Here is a 15,828-nt window from a genome sequence, read left to right as displayed (position 1 = left end):
TTAACTATGCGAAAATGACGGATAGTTCATAATCAACTCATATCGTAAGAAACAATATGTTTATATGTTACCTTAACAGATCAAGAAAGAATAACATAAACATCGGAATTTTATATACTTTTTGTAGAACATAAAAAAGGACAATTTTGACATGTTAAATGTTATTTAATGCCTTTATTATCAACTCCGACTTTGGACTAGTCTAAAATCATTATACAAGCAAAAAAACGTTGATTAAAACATTTGGCTGACGAAGTAGTCGAACCCGGGACATATCGTTGCAAAGACGTTTTTATCACCTTTAGTTATCTTAGTATAACGTTCGTGACGCCATTTACTAGTACTGTTGCTACGGGAGTGTTTATATCTGCCTGACCGCGTAAAGACACGTTAAGACAAAGTATCGTCACGTAATTTAAAATTAAAATTATTTATGAACAATTTTACTGATTAAATATTATAAGCTAAAATATAAATTCGATTATAGAAACAATGATTATATTAGTAAACCTTCATATAAATAAACTAAATACTAGTCCCGCTATTCACAGATTGGAAAGAACTTACAACATTACCCTAATATTGTACCTTGCGCGTCAGTCTGCCTTTTAAGAGTTTTCAGGCTTTATTGTGAAAATGATAAAGTATAAATGGCATGTTTGTATGTTTTTTAAATGAATAGGCAAATTTGATAAAATACATTTTGAGCTTGTTTTATCGAGCTTGCATTTCCTATTATCATTGTGTATCTGTTTAACGGGAATGAATTCGAGCTGGCGAGTTAAAACCCTCCAAAAAGAGAGATTCTTATATCATATCAATCATATTTGCCCGGCTGTTAACGCCAAAACAACACCAAGCATAATTTGAATATCTTCCTTTATTTAAAGTGATATTAAACGCACCTAACAGTATATGCTATGTTTATAGGTGTCTATCGCAACCGTTGTTTATTTTTAGTTTTCACTTCATATACACTTAAATGTTCTAATGCAGCATGAACATACTAAAACAATATCCCGGAAAGAGAAAAAATAATGCTAAACTTGACCTAACTTTGGTATGTTTAAAATCTGGAACTCACCGCGAAAACAAATGACAATTCTGAAATCATGAATATATTAACCTTCGTGTCTCTGTCAACCACATCTTCGGCCACACTTCTTCAAAGAAATATGTTATAAATGAAGTGTCAGTAAAGTGACTTTATGAGAAAGACTCAAATTGTTTCGCTTTCGTAAATACGCGGCAGTTCCGATCGGCTTAGAGGACTTGGACAGTCATGTAAAATATCGAATATAATATATCTTGTTTATAAACAACTGGCAGCAGGATGAGTTGCTAATAATTGGTCAGTTACTACATTTTAACTAAATCTGTTGACCTGTTAATTCTTTTAAGCTCAATTCAAGTGTTAGATGCGTCTTATGTCACTTTAAAGACATTTCTTGTTTGAGAGCTTGTTAAATATGAATAATCTGTATTTTATTTACATTTACATATTTAAATTGTTTGAATAGCTGATTTAAAAGCTTAACCGTTTAAACGTATATTCTTGCTTACTGTGTGTGGAAATTTGCAGGAGAATATGTTAAATTGAATCTTATAAATTACTTAATTAATTAAAGATATAAAATGTCTTCTTAAAACTACACGGACGAGTCGTAACGTACTCGGTTAAATGGAAACTGATAGCATTTGATATATTAACATTCCGACATTCGCCTCGTTTTTTTTTAAAGTATACATGCTCATTGAAAACATGAACCATCTTACATAAAAACAACTTATTGCATTTACAATTTGTAAAACAAAATATACATATATATCATTTTGAAAAGGTAAAATATGATCTATGATGTTTGACATCATTAGTTATTGTATTTTTGTCGGCTAAAATTCCTACGTTTTGCAACTTCGATAGTTGATGACGTTTATGAAAAAATAACTCTGAACAATTTCTGTTTTGTTTATAAATTTAAAAAAAATCAAATGTTTCATCTTCCATTTCCAGTTTGTTGCCATGAATGGAACACGGCCGCTGATTGGCTGTTGCAGTGACCGGATGTGACGTCAATAGTGTGACCGAGGCTGTTCATACGCGTTGTCGTGTTTTGGACGCCATTTTCATTTGCCATAAGAACAAAATATTTGTTGTTCCTTCCTAGCACTTTGTTGAGAAGAACAAAATGTACCTGGAACATGACAATTAATCACTCATTTCTTGGACAATTTGATGTTCATATTCTACTGGTTAGCGACCTATTATTCGCCCGTACCTATTATTCGCCCACCCCCTTAAAACCAGCCTAAACAACAATAAACAGTATTTCCCAGTCGGCATGCGATTTGCCGTGTCATTCTCATTCATCCCAGCTGATTATTTCAGAAATATGTGAGTTTCACGTTTGAATTGAATTGACCAGTCGCCATCTCCGCCCACATTTTGTCGATCAGCCAATCAGATATCGATTTTTCACACACCCCTCAGCAACGCTTATCTGGCCGCCATTTTGTCCGACAAACAAAGCGTGTTGAACATATGGAATGGACGTAATTTTTAAGAGTTTACACAGATTTTATATCAAATGCATGATCATTACTCTTCGATCATTATTCAAAATTGTAGGTGCTATACATACTTTATAAAAGGTTATTATTTTATCTTTATTTCTTGAACATATGAACGAGTAATGAGAAAACAAACACAATAAATAGTTTAACCACACCAGGTGTGTGTTCTATAAAACGTGTTAAACCGTTTGATGCACAATATTATTAAGCAGTTTGGGCAACATAATAATTGCCACACGTGCTTATTAATCTCAGCGTAATTGTCGATGATTAATAAATAACAGTATGTTGCGTGGATCTCAGAATGAAGAAACATTAAGGCATTGTTAGGTACTTTACACAAGAAAAGAAAACTATTTAATTACTTAAATGATTTCCAATTATATATTTATTTTCTGTGGATCATAAACAAGGGAAATCATTATAAATTGTTAACTTAAATTTTGTTTTAACTAAAGTAAAAACAACACTAAGATAATTTCAACGCGGCTAAGCCAGCTTAAAGCGACTTCAAGTGTAAAATGTACGGCTTATAATACAACAACAACATTTCTAATACAACATATATTGATACGGGGAGAAATGTGAAAATTGCAATTAACATATAAGGGCCATCTTGTTATAAATAAGCAAATGCATAATATGCTAAATGTATTCAATTCGAATGTTCGTGAACAGCACCGTAATACCAACATTTCATTTTTTGATAGTGAAATGTAACAGGTTCGCATTAAACATAAATGAAATAAAATGCATATTAGACTATCTGTTAATGAAACCACGAAATTAGGCCTGCATTAAATTATGGTTAAAATCAAAAGTTAATTTATATCCAAATAAAAAAAATCGGTGTCTTTTTAAAAATAACACAATAAAACAAAAATCTAAACATTTTTAATAAACAAAAAACCCATCATTATATGGACATGTCATTTGCATTTAATAAAAATATTTTCAAAATTACATATAAATAGCCACCGGGTTCACTGTCAGACGGTTGAATACAAGTTCAAAATCAATATGAAATGAATGCTCATTTTTACAACGGATTTTTCATCACCTCCCTATATAATATGTATAAGAAACGTTTCTGATAGTCAGTCTGCCGTTAACTCATTTATTATGATTACGCCATTTCTCTCTAAAGTTTTAATGATTGTATTAACGTTTTACAAAGCAGTTTAGGTTAGTTTGCGGCTTTAATAATTTATTTTATAGGAAAGAGCATAATACATCATTACAAATATAAAATTTCCCTCACGTAATCCGCTATAATTGCGATCTGCTTGTCGGAGTTTTCTAATCACTAGACCACGTGACTATGTGGGCGGAGCGATCGATAATTTGGCGACTGGTCAATTGTGTAAAAAAACAATGTGTAGCTGACCTTGTCCAAATCACGCGGGGGATGACGTCAATATCGCACGCGCAGATTTATTTGAGGCGTTGGAAGGGTCATTTTATTCCGCGATTGTTTTTACTTGCAGCCGACAAATTATGGTTACCTGTATTTCTTTTGTTAACATTCTTTTTACTGTGTGTGTATAGTTTATTTTTCTTTCAATGTAATCATGCGAAAAAAAATAATCTTAATACCGCAGATGATAACCTAAAGTGTTTTTCTATTTCTGTTTAAAGGGAAACAACTCAATTTGAATTTAAAATACTGTGATTCAAAGGTGGTCCCTCTTGACTGTGTAGGCATCAAATATCATTATGCAATAAAAGAGCAACTGGATTATAAGAAAACCTTGTTTATATTAGGTGAGCGAATAATTGGAACAGTTCCAAACATGTTCTAGGTAAACAAAGAGTTGTTTTTAAAGTGACAGTTCTCGGTTACATTTGTAAGATTTTCATTAAAAAAATACTAGAATTGATGTCAGTTGTTAAACATTATTTCTGCCAAGTTTCAGTAAAATCGATCTCATAAAACGCTTGTAAGGCGGTAAAAAGCTCCATTTCCGGGCGAAAATGGGTCGCTAACAAGTAAGGGAAAGTGCACATTTTAATGTTTTCAATTCAACAGATTGACTTTCTTGAAATTTATGAATTGACGTATTCTTTAGTATTGTTTTATCACGACCACAGTTGCATCCATTTTTTCAATATATCTTTGCTTACATTCATAACTTTAAAACATTAGATTATCAATAAAATCACCATGTTAAGACTACTTTAACCCTTGTCGTTGTCAAGCTGCCCTCTTGTAACTTTCACACCCATGCGTGGCATTCCCTAAACATTTTGAGCAATTTCTTGGATATTTCCAGTAAAAGTTGTATTTCTTTACAAACTTCATACATTAAGTATGTTGTTGTGTATTTGGGAAACATTTAAATTGTTTTGCCGTGTTTTAAAACAGAGAAATACAAGCGAATGAAAGATAAATATTAAACTTATCGTTTCTTCGAATACTTTTTTTCTCATTTTCAATTTCAATATATATACGTATACAAGGCCAATTACGGTTTTTATTGCATGATTTATATAAGTGTCTCGCTTTTTCGTGTGTCTTTTAACAGAGAAAAACCCGCGAATAAAAGATAAATATAAACTAATCATTAGTAGTTTTTGGAATAACTAATTATACAGTTTTCGGATAGAGTGCATTGGATTGCACATTTTCAATCTTAACATATATACATATATACGAAAATTAACAGTTTTTATATAAGGGTTAATATAACTACCTCGCTTGAGTAAGCATTATGTGAGGACTTCAAATATGCAATTACTGTTCACATCAACCTTATAATTCCCACTGGGAACGGCCGCCGGCACGCTCGCGGCTCCCTGAAGAGTATACGTGTTGCCAGGTAACCAAGCCCGCACCTCCACACCGGGAACCATCACTGAGTAGAGGGCGCTGTCAACAAGTTGTTTTTAACTTTATAGCTGTGATCATGAATGCCATCGCAATCTTGCACCAAGTCTCGGTATTGACCGTTTTTGTGCATTTAATTCTTTTCGGGGTGGGGATTGTTCGGGTGTGAGTAAAAATGTGACACTGCAATACTCGAAGAAAGTTGACATAGACGTACTGTATAAGTTTGGACTGGAACTATTTTTTTAAAGCGGACAATGGACTACTGTCGGCGTTAAACATTACCAGTTCATTTCGATTTGAATGTAGGACTACTTGTGGAATGTAGACCATATATTACTGTTCCGAGATTGACATGGAACTTCTTTTCCAATATGGATTCGGAAAACGTTAAGAATGTAAAACCAAGAGAGCTATTTGAATTGAAACATACGACTTCTTTTGAATGTGGACTGAATAACGTTGTATTATTAAGATAATTTGCCATTTTTTTAATGTGGACAAGGCACGCTACTTCGAATAAGAAAGTTCATGGAACTACTTCATATGTGCAGTCATGACAATAACGTATGGTTTGCCTTCAACAAGTATATGTTACCCATTTCCGGAGTTCTCCAGCACTATATGGGCCTCCATTTCCTTATTCGGCGCGGCGTAGCCTTCGTTATTTATCTCGATGTGGTAGCAGAACTCTCCGCCCGCTGTGACTGAGGAGGGTAGAATAGCCTAAAGCAGGAAACAAAACGGGACGTTTAATAAATAACATTCCGTGTATGGCTTGGAAATAATAAACACAATAACACGTGACCCGGCTTAACCACTGAAGCATGGGTATTTGGTACGAGTTAATGAGTGGCAATCGAGTATTTTTTACTAGTAAAGGTATGTGATGTACATGTACTGAACGAAATATCCTACGGTAGTCCTTATAGTTATATAACTTTATGGAAAATCAAGATACGAATCGGTATGAAAATGAATACTAGTATACAAAAACGATATACTGTAGAAAAAAACATTATTTTCTTCGGCATGAAATGTGTTATGGTTTTTTTCTTTCTTTAAACGGACTATTTCGTTTACACGTAAATGCGTGCGTTCTTGATTATAACAAACAAAAAACATGGATTTTGCGTCGGGCATTTTCCGATTGGTTCGATATACTTGTCCGCGCTAATTGGCTGTACGAGAGGAGGTCACTTGCAGTAGTTGGGCCCTGTTAATTACATGCCAATTAACTAGTCTGTTTTATGAGGTGATAGTTGCTGGACTTTTTATTGCATGCCTATTCAATACTAAATTGTTATGATACATCTGTTCGGTTCTGTTTTTCTTAGCGGATTAGCGGGACTAAATGACCATACACGAGTGTTTGAAGTGATGAATTCAATGGCCAATAAGTCTTATTCATGATAGATTTATGATTAATATGCTTTTATTTCCCTTTAATTCAAGGAAATTATTTATTAGAATAAGGTTATACTCACACATTGTCATCTTTGAATTGAATATATTGTCGTAGCGTTTTACAGAAAACGTCAAGTACACAGTGTAATGTACTCCCCTTTGTGAAGTATGTGTATTTATCTGAATTCCGAAACAACGCAGGATGTGTGTGTAGATTACGTTGAATATTTATATCTTCCATGCCTGCGGTAGTTTAGTATGAAAACGAATAACAATTGGATTATTCGTTTGAATTTTAAATTCTTGGATCGGTCAACCCACGAAATCAACGAAAACTAGTGTCTCACAAATAATAACAGTTAGCTTTTGTTCAACACAATATATCACTTTCCAAAATTGGACCATTCAAAGTGCAAAAATGGCATCTTGAAATGAGGGCAAGGCCGATATTGAATTATTTAAACAACATTGTTTCGCTGAAAGTTTTGCCAGTCCTAGATGAGTCAATCAGACCGATATTTTTTGGGCGTCACATACATTTCTCAGAATAAGCAGCACGTATTGCGGACAATTCGAACAAAACGAGGGCCAGTCAGGCTGAACCATTTGCCTGAAGCGAAGAACCTTTATTGTTCTTTCTTGCTGTATGATGACATGTATTTTATCTCTTTGTGTTATATGACGACATGTGTTTTTCATAAACGAAATGAAGAACTATATATTTAACTTTGTGATTTGATGGGACAACTCTAAAATAACAATGAATGATAATACGGAGTGCTCGTTCGCTGATGGGAATTAATGACGTTGAGCACTGCCTGTTTGAGATCGTCGTGTGCGCCTCCTAGCAAATACAAATGATACATAGTAAATATTTACTTGTATAAAGTGAAATTTGGTGCGGATAACGTTTAGACCTACATGTATATATATATATATGTGTGTGTGTGTGTGTGTGTGTGTGTGTGTTTGTGTGTGTGTGTGTGTGTGTGTGTGTGTGTGTGTGTGTGTGTGTGTGTGTGTGTGTGTGTGTGTGTGTGTGTGTGTGTGTGTGTGTGTGTGTGTGTGTGTGTGTGTTAGTGTTAGTGTGTGTGTGTGTGTGTGTGTGTGTGTGTGTGTGTGTGTGTGTGTGTGTGTGTGTGTGTGTGTGTGTGTGTGTGTGTGTGTGTGTGTGTGTGTGTGTGTGTGTGTGTGTGTGTGTGTGTGTGTGTGTGTGTGTGTGTGTGTGTGTGTGTGTGTGTGTGTGTGTGTGTGTGTGTGTGTGTGTGTGTGTGTGTGTGTGTGTGTGTGTGTGTGTGTGTGTGTGTGTGTGTGTGTGTGTGTGTGTGTGTGTGTGTGTGTGTGTGTGTGTGTGTTTGTGTTTGTGTGTGTGTGTGTGTTTCAATTCAATGTCATGTTTTGTTTGCCTTTGTTGATTTTTAATTCATTTGTTTTACTGAAGGGTATATTCAATTCATAACTTCTCTTATATTTTTTTTAATAAAACGGCAGCTATATAGGACGCACATTGAACGTTTTTTATAGGCATAACTTGAACAACTATATGACAAATACAATAACAATGTTCCCCTTACTTTTGTCAAGTACAGCCTATATCCAAGATGAGCGGATATGACGTCATAGCAGCCATTCTCTTTCCATGAATCTATTATCTCTTTCAGATAGTCGGTATTCAGACTTGAGTAGTGGAATTGAGCAAGCTCCTTCATCGCGTTAGCACAGGTCCATCTACAATGAAGAAAAGGTACGCAAGATAGAATTACTTCACGTATGCATGTACACTTGGACTGTGTTGGGCATCCCAAATCGTCCAACATAATAGCTTCTTGCGATTTATAAAAATAAATAAAAATAATTTGACAGTGAAAAACCCATAAGAACATACCGACTAGACTGCTGATTAAAACTGTGTGCGCGCAAACAATGATTCCTAACACAGCAACGAATAGATGCACGCTCGTACAACATAAATACTGTTTGCAACAACGTTCAGTTTCAAATCTTTACGTTATGGTGTCTAACAGATACATGCTCATAAACATTGTCTTCATAACTTGAACACAATATGTAACGGAAACAGAATGACGTCAAATGTTTACATACGCTACATATCAACGTCGCTTGCTATTTGCGTTGAATGCTGTGTTGTTTGCCATGTACGTTCGTCCCCAACTCATACATAGGTCCCATTTTTTAACGTCGTATGCCAGTTACATGTGTGTCTTAAACCTCTTTTGCTGTTTCAACTGTCATGAACGTATAATGCCTATAACATTGTCTTTATCGTCTAATGCCACTTAAACGGACTTAAAATCCGTATGCCTCTTACATTTGCGTGAACGTCGTATGCAACTGACATTAACTTCAACGTTTTATGCCACTTAATATATTGACTTTTGTGTCTGATGCCACTCACGTTCACTTAAATCGCTGATGCCGATTACGTTCACTTGAACGTCTGATGCTACTTACGTTTACATAAAGTCACCGATTCACTTAATTTGACTTTAACTATTTATGCCACTTACATTGACTTCTACATCTAACGCAACTAAGGTTGACTTAAACCGCTGATGAAAGTTACGATGACTTAAACCTCTGCTGCCAGTAACGATTGCTTAAACCTTTGATGCCCGTTACGATGACTTAAACCTCTGATGCAAAGTTCGATGAATCCCACCTGCCAGTTACGAAGACTTAAGCATCTAATGTCAGTTACGATGACTTAAACCGCTGATGCCAGTTACGATGACTTTAACCCTCTGATGCCAGTTACGAGGCCTTAAACCTATGATGCCAGTTACGATTGCTTAAACCTATGATGCCCGTTACGAAGACTCGAACCTCTGATGCCAGGTACGGTGACTTAAACCTCTGCTGCCTTTTACGATGACTTAAACCGATGATGCCAGTTACGATGACTTAAACAAATGATGTCATTTACGATGCTAAAACCGCTGATGCCAGTAACGTTGACTTACACTTCTGAAGCCACTTACTTAGATGGCTACTTCTAATGCATCATTTTTATTACAGGTATAACGTGTTATGCTATAATGTTGACTTCAACGTCTCATGTCATTAGTTTTAATTTAACTGCGTGTGCCTCTTACGTCGACTGTAACTTTCGCATGCCACGTACATGTACTTAAATGTGTTAATGCCACTTACGTTGACGTATGTTGACTTCACCATTAAATGCAACTTAAATACTTACATACTTAACGTAGTAAGCCAATTAAAGTGTATTAGGCCAATGACTTTGGCTACAACGTTAAATATCATTTGCGTTGTCTGCTAAGCCTTACGTCACTTACATTGACTTCAGCGTCATATACCTCTAACGTTGACATCAAAGACATGTATTTACATACGCTGCGGGTGTTCTGGCGTCATTAGTTTCGCCGGTGACGTAGTTGTAACGGCTGTCGTCGGCCATGTACGTCCGGTCGCCGGTACATTTGAACGTGCCCATATTTTGGTCCAAGTCCGAGAGAAAGGCGTCGTTATAGAAACCTAAGAACACCACGCTGAATTTAGAGCTAATTTTTTCTATATTAATAATTATTTTTATATTCGAAAACTTAAAGATGTCTATATAACGTGCTTACGTGAATGTGTAGACTAAAAATGCGCTTCATTCATGTGTCAACTATTTGTTCTTGAGTCTTGAATTATCTAACATTGAAGAGTTTTTTTTCAGATTTGTAATACAATCAGTTTAAATGTCCATGATAATGCAAAGGTTGTGTTAAGAAATGTCCTTAATTTTCCCTACAGAGCTTTGTTCATAAAAGCCAGTGCTATATGTTTCTGCAAACATTATGTTACATTTTTTGTACCACAACACACACTTAAGTTCTATCATAAGTTCTTTGCGTATTGTCTACAAGCAGATAAAAGGCCGAGATTTTAGTATTGTTGAATGACAATAAGAAATTTCCTTAAATTTCCATACATAACTTTGTTGATATGGGCCAATGATATAGTTCACTGCAGGCATTATGTTACAACAACAAAATATCAAGCGACAAATTAGTTGCGTGTAACTTACCTATTCGTGATTTACCAGCCCGCGTTTTCTCGTCTGAGAGAGTTGTCGCAACTTTGTCATATAGATGAAACTTGTACTCCGGGATTCGCACCAAGATTTCTCTGTGAACAAGAAAACGTGATATTCGGTTACAAACAATCTAAATTCGCGGAAGTCGGACGTTAAATGTGTATACATTCATTGCTCGTTACAATTCGATTTTAACGTGAGGTGCGAGTATAAAAGATGATTCCATGTTGCAGACACGAATACATGACTGACATTGAAGGAGGTGCCGCATCGAGGAGTGCTTGGAGAATTCCGTTCCGGTTCGCCCACTGGGCGTCAGTGAGGCCGAGATCGACACTCGAACAGTATTTGGTAATCCCGAATTCGCTGGTCGTGAAGTGCCACTCTCCTACGGAAATATATATATTGTGTTCAATCAAATATTTGTCTGTTTTAATGTTTAAAGATTTAATTTATGTTTATTTATTTGTCCAGTTGTTAATGGCGGTTTTCGTATATGCCTTACCAAGGGCTTGACCGTTTTTACCCTGTATTAACAACCAATTAAGTATTTCAGAAATGTCAGGCCAGAAGACCAGCTGAATATAACCATCAATTATACAAAGCGTTATATGAATCAACGAAATAAGAGACTTAAGCCAAGTATTCTTAATACAGACTCAAGCAATTATGAACAATCAGGACACGTCTTAGATCGCACTGACCCAAGACTAATCCCACTTCTTACGGTACCCCAGACTGCCACAACCCACTTCTTACACCATAATCCCACAACTTCCGCTTGTAACCCAAGACGCAAACACATTCTGCTTCTTACCCAAGACGCACACACATTACACGTATTATCCCAAAAGCTCACACACTCTTCTTCTTACCCTTAACGCCCTAAATCCTGTCTCTTACCCCAGACGCCCACAAACCCAGCCTGGATCGCTACGATGATTCCTTCGTAGTCCCGGAACACGTTATCATGATCCAACTTTCGGATGTGAGAGAGCATACGCGAGTAGCTTGGGTCATGGTAGGGCTGCAAAGGAATAAATAGGTCAAATGTTTCTTTTAATGTAAGTCTTCCATGTTTAAAAATTAAATATTATTCCAGAAATAGTACACATGAATGATTATTTTAACTTAAATTTACACGGTTTGACAAAGTGAATAACCAGTTTTAAATTACCAAGATTTCACTTTAAACCACTTGTAAAAATAAATTTAATATTTATCTTTGCTACAGTTTAACGGTTATGTCACAAACGTCAAACTGTTAAATCAATACGTCACCATCGAATTGACTACTTCAGCATTGTGCATAATAATTAGTATGTTTACGTGTTAATTAAATCTAAAATTTGCTCCACTTAAGTTCGGATGGAATATTTGAACACTAGCTAAGGCGAGGTATACATGTGAATGGTCATACCTTTGATAATAAGCATTAAGTGAAAAAAAATGCTCAACATAAAAATGTCTTAAAACGCGTACCGGTTGAACACAGCAGTTGCTATAAGCGAATCTGAGAATCACCGTCCAACCTTGACCTTGAATGAGCTTGAGATCGGCCTTGACCTTGTCCGTGAAGGTCGTATCAAGATCGGATGTTAAGAAGGTGTCAAGGTAGTACTGCCGGTATAAGACGTTGTTTTGTGGGCCCATTGACCAAGACTGTCAGAGGAAAGGATTCATAATTTAGCGCTCGACTTCAAATCCGCGCATCGAGAGTTTGATATCTGGCGCAGACAAATAACTTGTGTGGGCTTTGACTGTTCCTCTGACTCAAGTAGATGATGGAGAGAGCACAAAAGTGTCTTAATAAAATGTCTTGGATTCATGAAATTTATTTTAACTGTATGTTACAGTTACTTCTTTTTTTACTTAACAAAATTACTGATAAGACAACATGATGATTGAAATGGTTATGATAATGATGATAATGAAGCTGCTAATGCTGTTCTTGTTCTTGAAGTAAAATAATATAAAAATAAGGAAGAAACATATAAGAAGAAAAGTGGTGATGATTGTGACAACGACCACGACGATGATAATTATAATGAAAACTATGATGGTATGATGATCATGCTGATTTCTGATTAAACAAATGATACTGATTATCCTGCTGTTCCTGCTACCGATGATACTGCAGTTGATGCTGCTGATGATGCTGATCAAAATATAGAAGCTGTTGATGATGCATATAAAGATGATTGTGTTAATGACTTTGACATGATTAACATAGGAAGACAATGGCGCTATGAATATAAGAAAATCTACCGAAAGTGGATGAAAGCTAGAGGTTCGAGTCTCAATATGTCTGTAGAAACCTCTGCCTGGGTTCACCACAGTCACATTAGAACTAAGTTTGGAAAAGGTTTTCTCCACAAACCTGAATATACATATGTGTAGCTAAGAAATAACATCAACATGTTTAGGATCTGTGATTGGTGTACTAGCACTTAATAAATGCAAAGCAGTTTATCAGAGGAGAATTCCAATGGAATGATAACCTTTTGCTCGAATGAAACGATAAGGTTTGATAATTTCGCACTTCATGTGCCAAGTATGTTGAAGCTTTTTTAAAAATTATTTTTTTACAAATGGCATTTCGCTGGTTATCTTATTTCTGTTGATAAATGACGGAGTCTTCGGAGCTTTCCACGTCTACGCGTCGTTAACTGATTAGATAACAAGTGTGTTACAACAAAGGAAGCTTTATAGAATAAAAAAGGACGACACATTTTAGTGGCCCGTTATTTGCGATCTGAGTACCCTTGTGTGCTTCCGGTAAACGATGGCGGGCAGTCGCACGGGGAACCAAGCAGGAATGCAGTGCCTTCTCCAGTCAGAATACCTAACAAACATAAACTTCAACTTAAGCTCATAAACAATGCTATTTAACAGTGTGTTATATAAGCAACGCTTGCGATTATTCTAGACTATTGTTTAAGTCCAACATGATTATATTTTTTTTTAAACTTTTTGTTTAACTTCGAAAAATATCGGTTAACTAGGCTGCGCGAACAGTATTTCTTCAGATTGCACACAACGCACTATACACAACTATTACCAACACATATCCCACATTGATATAATACTTCTAATAGTAATAATCCAGTAGCTGAAGAATTTTGTTTAAATAATGATTTTAACGAAGAAAATTGTACATTTCCAGAACTAGATCAGCCGATAACGGTAGATGAAGTTAGGAATGCAGTTAAACGCTTAAAATGTAATAAAGCGCCTGGTAGCGATTTTATTTTGAATGAATATTTTCTTGAAAGCATGGATATTTTATCCAATCATTTGTGTGTTATGTTTAATAACATTTTAGTTTCTGGCTATTTTCCCGACCAGTGGACGGAAGGAATTATCATTCCTCTGCATAAAAAAGGCTCTGTTGATGATATTAGTAATTATAGAGGGATAACACTCGTTAGTTGTTTTTCTAAGTTGTTTACTACCATTTTAAACAAACGTATCGAATTGTTTTGTGAAGATAATGCTAAAATTTCAGATGCTCAATTTGGTTTTAGAAAAGGATGTTCAACTGTTGATGCTATGTATATATTGATGTCTGTTGTGCAGAATTTTTTAAATGAAAACAAACGTTTGTATGTTGTATACGTTGATTTGCTTAAATGTTTTGATAGTATATATCGTAACGCATTATGGTTAAAAATGTATAAATCTGGTGTAAAAGGCAAATTATTGAGAATAATTAAAAATATGTATGAAAATGTTAAGTCTTGTGTTAAGTCGTGTACATCATATTCTGACTACTTTAGTTATGCTGTCGGTCTCAGACAAGGGGAGGTAATGTCCCCGATTCTTTTTTCACTGTTTGTAGAAGATTTGGAACTTTTTTTACAAGATAGCACCTTGTCTGGCTTAAATATAAACGACATAACTTTAATTTTATTGTTATTTGCGGATGACATGGCTATTGTAGGTAAATCACCAGAAGAACTACAGAACCATTTAAATAACCTTTATCTGTATTGTAATTCTTGGGGGCTAAATGTGAACACTTCAAAAACAAAAATAATGGTTTTTCGCAAAAGGGGTAAAATTCGACAAGATGAAAAATGGACATATAATGGCCAAACTATAGAAATCGTCGACAATTTTAATTATCTCGGCACTGTTTTTAATTACACTGGTAGTTTCAACCTTAATCAAGAACACCTTGTTGGAAAAGCCCTTAAGGCTATGAATATTTTACTTTATAAATGTAAGCAGTATGATCTTAAGCCGAAATTATTTTGTCAGTTGTTTGATTCTTTTGTTGGGTCTATTTGTTGCTATGCCTCTGAAATATGGGGTTTTAATAAATCAAAAGAGATCGAACGCATTCATTTAAAATTTTGCAAAAGATTGTTAAATGTGAAAATAAACACATGTAATGCTACAGTTTATGGTGAGCTAGGCAGATACCCTTTATATGTAAATAGATATGTACGAATTGTTAAGTATTGGTTAAAAATTATTAACAGTAATAATATTATTATACGAAATGTGTATATTCAAGCATTAAATGATTGTAATAAAGGATGCAAAAATTGGGTTGCAAATGTTAAACAATTGTTAAACGATTACGGTTTTTCCTATTGTTTTGAGTCTGCGAATATAACTAATAGCCATGCTTTTGTATGTGAACTTAAATGCAGAATTATTGACACCTTTAAGCAAGAATGGTTTGGTAATATGAACGGAATTTCAATTTTAGATATGTATAGAATGTTTAAAACTACTTTTGAATATGAACATTACTTAGATTTATTGCCGAAGAGTCTACGTTTATACTTTGTAAAATTAAGGGCTTCTGCCCATCCCTTGAGAATACAGACCGGGAGATATACACGCAACAATATTCCCCGTGAAGAACGTTATTGCCTTTGTTGTAATCAACGGGACATAGAGGATGAGTTCCATTTTATTTGTGTCTGTTCATGTTACCGTTTAC

The 15,828-nt window shown here is 35.1% G+C and overlaps 1 protein-coding gene across 3 annotated transcripts in view; it reads right to left on the bottom strand.

The window, feature by feature from the left end:
- Positions 1–1,956: 1,956 nt before the first annotated feature.
- LOC127858399 (uncharacterized) overlaps positions 1,957–15,828 on the bottom strand; it is a 14,666-nt gene continuing 794 nt past the window's right edge. The window contains exons 2-12 of one of the 3 annotated variants that reach the window (XM_052395525.1): positions 13,635–13,716; positions 13,140–13,251; positions 12,354–12,533; positions 11,775–11,898; positions 11,124–11,259; positions 10,863–10,963; positions 10,183–10,324; positions 8,383–8,536; positions 6,000–6,127; positions 5,268–5,443; positions 1,957–2,195 (exon numbers count right to left, since the gene is read on the bottom strand). In XM_052395525.1, coding sequence (XP_052251485.1) covers positions 5,284–5,443; positions 6,000–6,127; positions 8,383–8,536; positions 10,183–10,324; positions 10,863–10,963; positions 11,124–11,259; positions 11,775–11,898; positions 12,354–12,533; positions 13,140–13,251; positions 13,635–13,716 — 1,319 coding nt within the window. In that variant the 3' untranslated portion in view covers positions 1,957–2,195; positions 5,268–5,283. The remainder of the gene's footprint in view (positions 2,196–5,267; positions 5,444–5,999; positions 6,128–8,382; positions 8,537–10,182; positions 10,325–10,862; positions 10,964–11,123; positions 11,260–11,774; positions 11,899–12,353; positions 12,534–13,139; positions 13,252–13,634; positions 13,717–15,828) is intronic. The other 2 variants (XM_052395524.1, XM_052395526.1) reach the window with 2 other exon arrangements.

Source organism: Dreissena polymorpha, chromosome 14, assembly GCF_020536995.1.
Source record: "Dreissena polymorpha isolate Duluth1 chromosome 14, UMN_Dpol_1.0, whole genome shotgun sequence".
NCBI lineage: Eukaryota > Metazoa > Mollusca > Bivalvia > Myida > Dreissenidae > Dreissena > Dreissena polymorpha.
The sequence above is the reverse complement of the archived record's forward strand: the minus strand, read 5'-3'. Positions and strand labels throughout refer to the sequence as shown.